General features: G+C 39.2%; 1 protein-coding gene across 1 annotated transcript in view; it reads left to right on the forward strand.

Annotated features, from left to right (window-relative positions):
* LOC107102919 overlaps nt 1-4,489 on the forward strand; it is a 9,128-nt gene extending 4,639 nt beyond the window's left edge. The window contains exons 4-6 of the mRNA XM_015402382.1: nt 2,143-2,300; nt 2,754-3,641; nt 3,831-4,489. Of these exons, the coding sequence (XP_015257868.1) occupies nt 2,143-2,300; nt 2,754-3,641; nt 3,831-4,226 (1,442 nt within the window). The 3' untranslated portion in view covers nt 4,227-4,489. The remainder of the gene's footprint in view (nt 1-2,142; nt 2,301-2,753; nt 3,642-3,830) is intronic.
* Nucleotides 4,490-9,034: the final 4,545 nt, after the last annotated feature.

The following is a 9,034-nucleotide window of genomic DNA, read 5'->3' on the forward strand; positions in this document are numbered from 1 at the left end:
AGACAAAATCTCACATAGAGGAAAAGACAGGTCACATAGGGCAGTTACATTTTTGAATTACATGACATTTTAACATGGCCTTAAATTCATTCAATGAGACTACATAATTTAAATGGAGCAAGTTTTGCAAATTATTCCAGGACCATGGAGCAAAGTAAGAGAAGGATTTATTCCCCACCTCAGTAAAAACCATTATTTGACTATATTGAAACAGAATCAAGGTAACATTTCAAATGTCTTCACTTAAAGTCATAGGGAAGTCATATTTAAATTTCAAATCATTCTGGCTTAAACATGTCTATAAATGTACTTTTATCAGACCAGATTATCCCAAAAGTTATAAAAATTATATATAAAAAAAAATCCTGTCGTAAAATCTTTTTTTTTTTTCTTTGTTATTTCATGCAGGCCAGTTAGTTATACGTCAGCTTTTACATCCAAATTCGGCCAATCACATATCAATGTCATCTGTCATTCTAATTTCTTCGGTCATAAAATCTTGATTCATATGTCATAGCTAATATATGCATCGGTTGAAATAAGAATCCTTTACTTTACCATGGAGTTACGTCCCAGTGTTCATGGGGATGGATGTCTGTTTCTTCGGCAGGCATAGAGCTAACAGAACTGGCAGCGTTGCGAGGCAAGGGCTCAAACATATACGGCTGTAAGCCTTCTACACCAAATAAAGCTTCTACCGCCCTGGCGTCCTCTTCCACAACATCTTCGTCCCCGCTTTCCTCCTCTAAATAAAAAATGTATGATGGAGGAGACTCACCCACGACATCCGACGCAAAACTCTCCTCCTCTTGCATGTTTCCACTGTCCATAGCGTTCCTTGACAGTGTCGTTTCTAAATGCTACTAGCACTAGTAGGGAACCTACTAGCACTAAGTTGCTAACTGCTTAGCAAGATGCTTCTGAGAAAACAGCCACAATCAAACGTGCTTGCGAACCTAGCACCCCCCCCCCTGATAAATTTCCAACACGTTCACTTGATTCACTTGTGTAAAGTCAAGCACCACTCGAGAGAATTCGGAACTGCATCTGTTGGAACAGCTGCTTCCCTACAACTTTAAAGTGCAGATCTATAAACCAATGAGTGGACAGGAATCAATCCTTGGTGAAGACCTTTAAGTGCACCATGATAAACTGATTAAATCAATTCTAGATCAAAACTGTCTGTCTTTTGAAGAGGATGAATTGGAAACCCCCCTTGCAACATGCTAAAGCTGGGCATTTTTTTGCCCTTTGTGGGGCGACTTTCCAGTTGTGCGAGAATTTTCTGATCGGGCCGATTTGTACATCATGGGTAATTCGCTCAGTGTGCATGCCCAAACAAGGAATCTTCTTTTTCTTCATCCTCTCAGATGTAAACACAGAAGCGTGGCGGGGGTGCAATGTCTTTGTCCAAATATGTTGTCGCCTTTTCTTTTTAGGGCTTTCAGCACAAAATTTCACAAATTGCCAAGGCAGCGCGGTTCACTGTAGTGAGCTTCACATTCCTCTTCTACCAGTTTGGCTTCCAGATAGACGAGTCAGAGTAGCTCCATTTCACTGCGGAGCCGAGTCCGACGTGGTTTTTAGATGTACAGTGTGAGCAGGTAGATCGCATCAGAGCGTTCGTGCGGCACATACATCGTGAGCTGTGAACTCACACTGTACGACGAAACCCTGCAGTTTCATCGTACAGTGTTAGCTGTAGCTGTGTGCAATGATTGAAAAAATCGCACAGTGCAAGACCGGCTTAATATGGCCCAACATTTATGACTGCTTTGCGTAAAAACTGTGTTAGCTTAGCATAGTATATTACTTAATCTTTAAACATTGCAGATAGACTCCAATAAAGGTTAAACTGTTCAAAGTTTTTCTTTTTGTTTAAAGAATTATAAGCAAAGGAAATTTCCTTTCATGGCGTAGCTTACTTGGACATTATCGGTATTTAGCGTAAGATTGCACAACCATATAGCACAGGACACTAATTCACATGGTACCATTAAAAAAAAAACAGCTATGTACAGAAATAACTTCACTGTTACCTTGGCTGCTGGTACCATTTGATCTTATATTTGAGATGCTTTCAGGATTGATCAGACCACTAGCATAACTAATATCAGTTTATTTTGCTTTCTCCCACTTTAGCAGTGTCTGATGATGTGAAAGCAGAGGCCATGGCCAACTTGAAAAAGCTGGTTCGCAACAGAAGGAATGTCCCAGTCATGGCAGTGCCCCAGTTCAGACGTGTGCCTGACTTCTGGGCATGGTACAAGCACTTTATGGACACCCACAACCAGGAGGGGGTGAGTTCAACATCAATTATTTATTTTTACCCTGGACAACATTATGAAGTGCCTAATTTATCCCTTAAAAATCCATCAACTTGCGACTTTGGTTGTATATGAGAATACTGTTTTTTTTTTTTTCCATTAAATGCACTAAATGAATAATTTTACACAGAATATTTCATCCTTCTTATTCAGTTCAGATTACAACAGCAAATGATTTATTGCTCAGATCTTACTCAGATGAAGATATTAATCTGTCTCTATCATCTTTAAATATTTAAAAGATTTCAGGGTTTATAGCTGTCATATCTCTGCATTTTGCTTTGAATAAAGAACAGATCAAAAAGAAAATGTATTAACTTATAAAAAAAGTTCAAAAAGAATTATTTTAAATCCTGTTTTAGTGGATTGTAAATTGTTTGGCCAATCACAATGGTAATTTGAGCTGCTTTTGCCCCTGTTGTTCAGGTGGAGGATCTGGATCGTCTGTATCTGGCCTATTTGCAAAATAAGCACAGGTCGGAGGAGGGGCCAACCTTTAACCACTACCTCAAACACCTCAGTGAAATCTACAAAACCTGTGCTGATTCTGATGACCCAGAATGCATAGCTGAGCATACCAGCAAGCCCAAAGCCGCCGTGGTCATGCCTGCACCTTTGAAGTCTGCTCCTGTCAGGATGTGCAACCCCTATATTGACCCATACTGCCTCTACCCTATGTCCTCCAAAGCTGCTGTCCCCGTGCGTGAACCGGCTCCAGCCAAGGTACCAGCCCCCATCCTTGCCCCGATGCTGCCCATGCCTCTGAAGGGCCCTGCTGGTTACTACTATGGTCCTGTTTTGGAGCCCTTCCTGACCGCTGAGCAGAGGTCCGAACTGCTCAGAATTTGCCAACCTGACGACGTCGAATGCCTGCAGTACCACCTAAGAGCAGCGTTCGGGTACCGCCCAGTGCTGGGTCCGTCTCCATCCTATGCTGCCTTGAAATGTGACCCAAATGACCCATACTGTATGCCCCCTCTGGTGCAGAAGGCCCCCACTGGTTTCTACCATCTGATGTACCCAAGCTGTGACCCATCAGTGGATCCTCTCTGTGTCAGTAACGTTGCAGCTCCTTCTCCCCTTGCTGCTAGGGAGGCACCCAAAGAGCAGCACTGCAACCCTCTCTTTGATACAGGCTGTAACCCGCTGACTGCCTCAAGGCTCTCTAGCCTCACCAAACCTGTCCTGGAGTACGTCCCCAAGCATGCACCTCCTTCGGCTAGTCAGAACTGTGACCCACGAACCAACCCGTACTGCATACTGGTAGCTGCTGCTGCCCTGCGCAGGCCTCCGCCACAACTGCCCGAGCACCAGGTCTGAATCCAGTCCTGTTTTTAGATTTCAATACCTTCTCTTGAAAATCCTGAATAGTCATGCTAACATTAAGCTTATTAAAATATGTAAGAAAATAAAAATTAGTTTTGCTGAATACTTTTAATGTCTTTCTTAGTTATAAATCTGTTTTGTTTTGAAAAAAAAAAAAAAATGAAATCAATCAACCAGGTCCGCTACCAGCTTGGCATCCGTGGCAAGACCAAGGAAGGCTACGACTGCTATGTGCACTATGACAAGGATTGCACTCCAGTCAAGCCTGGCTCTGAGGCTCCAGAGGCACCCTTCTGTCATCCTTATGATCCAAAATGTGGAAAGTTCACACCGCCTGCCAGCATAGAGGCTCCAAAACCCGGAAAGGACGGCATTATTCTCCCAGATCCCGACTGTGACCCTGAGTACGACTTCAACTGCCGATTGCGCCGTGCCGAACCTGCCGCCTCTGCTGATGAACCCATCGCAGATGAAGAAGATGCTGCAGACGAACCTGCCAAGGAAGATGCTGTCCACCAATCTGCTGCCCCACGCTTTGAGGACTTCCTCAGGAGTGTCCTTAGACACCAGTAAGGCTCATCATTAGCTTTACAGCTGTTCAACTGGAACTTAAGTTCTAAAAAAATTCCATACAGACTTTTAAAGCCAGAAACTTTTTACACCATCATCAAGGCCTTACCAATATTTTAAAATGAAATCTCAAAATAATGCAGTTTCCAACAGCAAGGCAGACAGTCTGAAGATTTTGTACTTTAGATCAAAGATGGAGACAAGCAACATACACTGCTGCATTATGATCAAATTGTGTATTAAATAATTCATGTTTGGATGTTTGTAGAAAAAGAGTTAGTCTGAAGCTGTGTTAGCAGGAGCAATGTTCTGTTGTAAATTACCCACATTGTAATTATTGTTGTTTTCTTCAGTTTTCTGGTAACTCGAAACTGTTAAAACATCATCTGTTCCCTTTGGTTACTAAGTAAACAAAGTAAATTTACCAAAAATAAAAAGAATGAATTGATTTTCTTCAAATTAAATAATCTGCAAAGATCACAGACACACCTGTTCAGTGGCTAACAATAATAAAAAAAACAATATATTACACATTTGAAACTTTGTTGGAGAGAGTTTATTTAGTAACATTCATTTCAGAGCGCTGTCCCTTAGCTGTTATGAATAATACGCAAAATGTTAATGCAGCAGATGGTCTGGCCTGTTGGGTGCTCAACAGTTTGTGCTCAAAATAACTTCAATAAAATCAGTATGGCTCATTGTTACTTCTCCGTGGTTACACCAAACAAATGTTGCAAGTATGCTTTGTAAATAATAACCCCCAATGTGTTACAAAAGTTTTAACACAATTAGTATAAGCGTTAATTCATGCGTGATGCATCATCTATTGTTAAACCCCATCACAATGAATGTAATTTAGTGGAATTTTGTGTGACAGACTGACACAGGGTAACACATGACTGTAAAGTTGAATTGAAAGGGAACTTAGGATCCAAAACTAGGAGACACCGGGGAGAAACATATATCAGGGAATGAAGAGAATACAGCACTGAGGATCTGCAGAGGAGGAGTATATATGAAAGACAGAACAAAGAGTAGAGTAATCAGTTAATTGGGAGCAGGGGTGGACAGAAACAGCTAGAGGGGAACTATAAGGGGAAAGGAAAGGGGCACTAGGGGGCAACAAACTGTAACCAGGGAAAAACAAGTATAACTGTAACTAGAAAAGAATGTACATTTTGGCTAAAGGGGAATAAAACTAATGACTACAAATAATGAATGACCCAGGGGAAAACTAGAGGATAAGATAAGGGACTAAAGATAACTGAAGCCATGGAAAACATAACCTAAGATAAGAGAAAGATTAACTAAAGCTAGACTAAGGAATAAACAATACCAAAAATAATGAAAAGAGATAACAAAGAAGAGTAAAACTAAGAATCCAAAAACTGATATAAATCTTGACAACACAGAATAAAAAAAAAGCATAAATGAGAACCCAAAATTAAAAATCCGAACCAAAAAGTCCAGAATGGCAGATCAGGGCAATGACACGTTTTCAACATTTAGTACAACTATAAATCCTATTTGCATTTCAATTAAAGTGTAACATTTTAATGAAATCTAGTTTAACCACATCCTTTTGAAGACAATAAACAGATAAAAACAACAACCAAAAAACTATATATCAAGCTTTGGACATTTCACTGTTCCAATCATCATCTGAAAAATAGAAAATGGCACAAGGAGCCTGAAGGCTCAAGGTGACTTTTGAGGAGCTCTAGAGATCCACTGCTCAGGTGAGCCATGCACTCTAGTAGGCTTTAGCGAATAAAGTGCAGCAGAAATATGTCTGCAAGGCAGTGTTAGTCAGAATCCACACAAAATGCTAAATAAATTAATTGAGCGCTACTAATTTACAAGAACAAACAAGAGCAATAGTCATGCAGCAGAGTTGTCAGCTGGGGGCAATTTACAGTTTGCATTTAAGCCTTTCAGTTTATAATCCCAACCTTGTTAAGAAGAAACTTTTTATACATTTTTGTAAGCCTTTACGAGAAACGAATGGACCTTCTTGCTGAGTTAAATATACAAAAAAGTTTACTAAGTGTACATTTTTTCACAATTATCCCAACTCTTTCGCACAATAGGAGAAGTGAAACCAATGTGAGCAACTGGGAATTTCAGGAATCACTAGCCTCATTTCTATATCACATTAAAATAAACATTGCAGAAAAAGTTGTAGACAAAGGAGATTTGCAATGTCTTCATCTTTGGGCTTGAAAACTGCTTGAGAATTTCCTTGGGCATTTTGTTTTACACAATCACAATTTATTGTTGTAGAGTTGTGCGTCAGTACAAGATTCTCCCCAGCATGTAATGGCAGTACAGCGCATACAACCAGCAGCTCCAACCTGCTGATTATTTAAAGTCATCATACAGTGCAATAGTATGAAGGGTAAAGAATTATTACAAAATGGAAAAAGGGGTCTCTTTTCCTAAATACTTGATTAAACACAAGTTGAATAATTATTTTGCAACAAATACATGAGTACATTGCAGTATTGTAAACTACAGCTGGGGGCTAATAAAAAGGCAGGTTTCTTTCCGGGTCCATTGACCAACATTTCAGAAGGTCCTGCAAACATCTGGGGCTGAAACTTTTTAAAAACAGAAAGGCAACGACCTATCAGATTAATGACAACCTGAAGACAAGCACTCCAGAGATCCCATATGATGCAACTTCCTGTACAATAAAGTATGGAGATATTTTGTTATACCTAATTTAAAATTCTTGAAATTTTCCATAGATGATCTCATAAACAGGTAAGATTACAATTCTGTTACTTGAGAGGATTGCTTTGACTCTTTATAATAAACAATTGTTTTATTGACATAGTTACTTTAGTTCTAATTATGGATTCTAATTTTCAAGATTTAAAGAGGAGTTGTCTTTCTTACCCTTTCCCCAATCACTGTACATTTTCGATGCTGTGTGTAGAAACAAAGGACAAATATTGTAAAAGCTCTTTGCAAGACATTAAAGTTTGATGACCCAAGTAAACCTGAAACTTTTGTGTCATTGCAGTCAATGTGATTTACTGTGCTGCCACCGTGCTGCACCATGAAGAGCTTAAATGACGGTTTGCTTTTTATGCCTGAATTATGCCTCATTTAAATTTTATTTTTGCAGTGCTGAAATAAAAAAGCTTTTGTGGTTTTCAGAGTTAAGGGTAGGAAGTTAAAGAAAAAGTTTGAAGACACTTAGTTTCATTGACATAACAAAATATAAAGAAATATATTTTTAAAAAGCACTTTTTAACTCAACAACTTTCTGTTGCTGTGCCTTTTTCATTTTCTTTTTAAATCAGTAAAATAAAGTAAATTTAAAAAAATGTCACAACACCTCTTCTAAGTGCTAATGATCAGAATGAGTACATTTCTGTATTCAGGATCCCATCTGGGATTCTCCAGTCTCAGCTGGTTCAAAGACACGAAACCGTGACCCCTGTGTCGTTTTTGGATTGATTTAAACATATTAGTTCTCATACTTAAATCATAGGATCTGATATCAATACCAAATACTTTAGATATACTGATTTATTTCAGGTTTAAAGAGAAAATAGGTATTTTCTGTTAACTTGAAAAATATATATATTAGATATTCTGAATATTAATCAGATATGGTAAGGCCATGTTCTTTTCTCTTTTTGTAAAGACCTCTGTAACAACATATGTTTGCATTGTTTCCAATGTAAAGTTTGCTTTTATCTAGTCTTCTGGTCCTGATCTTGAAACACATGATGAAATCCAATATTTTACTAATTTCACTATGGATGGATTGATGCGACAAATGCTATTGCTCTACTTTATTTAAATACAAACACTGATTTTTATCTTGTTTTGTTTTATCTTTTGTATCATATGTTTTAATGACAAAACAATTCCACAAACATAACAAGAGTTTGTTATACAGTTGTTTTCTGTTTGCTTTGGAACAGGAAACCTCGAAAGCATCCAGCAGGTGGTGATCTCTGAATTCATGCTGTCTGGTCCACCATCTGTGACTTTGTGAATTTGGCACACCTCACACTCTGATTTTCATGCCTGTTTTATTTAAAAAAAAAAAAACTCCTCAATTGCTAAACATCTCTCTTTTAAGCAAGCAATTTGCCCAGTGCTGGTTGTATCGCCACAACTCCTCCTCAGTGATATGAGCAAAAAAAAAAATAAAAAATTCATGATCCTAGCAGCACGCAACAATATTATTAAAGATGAAACTCTTGATATCTTTAGGTGAGAAATTGAATTTTTATTGAAGGTCGTCTTGGGGAGCAAAAATCAAAGCGTGTGTCGAGGAGAAAAAGAAAATGTTTGGAATCAATTTCACGCCTCTGTGAAGATAAGCGCCTTTCAGTGGAACGTATTTAGTCTAGTAGTTTATCACGTCTGTCTGCTTTGTGATAATTATTGAATAAATGATGCCACACCAGCACCAGCTGCCTGAACCATGTGGTGATGCCACAAAAAGAGAACAGCAGCCAGAACCATGAGGTGCCTTTTGTGGCATCACCTCATGGTTCAGGCTGGTGTGATCTTCTTGTGGCATCAGCTCATGGTTCAGGCTGGTGTGCTCTTTTTGTGGCATCACCTCATGGTTCAGGCTGGGGTGCTCTTTTTGTGGCATCACCTCATGGTTCAGGCTGCTGTGCTCTTTTTGTGGCATCACCACATGGTTCAGGCTGCTGTGCTCTTTTTGTGGCATCACCTCATGGTTCAGGCTGCTGTGCTCTTTTTGTGGCATCACCACATGGTTCAGGCTGCTGTGCTCTTTTTGAGGCATCACCACATGGTTCAGGCTGCTGTGCTCT

This window comes from Cyprinodon variegatus, unplaced genomic scaffold, assembly GCF_000732505.1.
Source record: "Cyprinodon variegatus isolate N-32 unplaced genomic scaffold, C_variegatus-1.0 Scaffold1341, whole genome shotgun sequence".
NCBI lineage: Eukaryota > Metazoa > Chordata > Actinopteri > Cyprinodontiformes > Cyprinodontidae > Cyprinodon > Cyprinodon variegatus.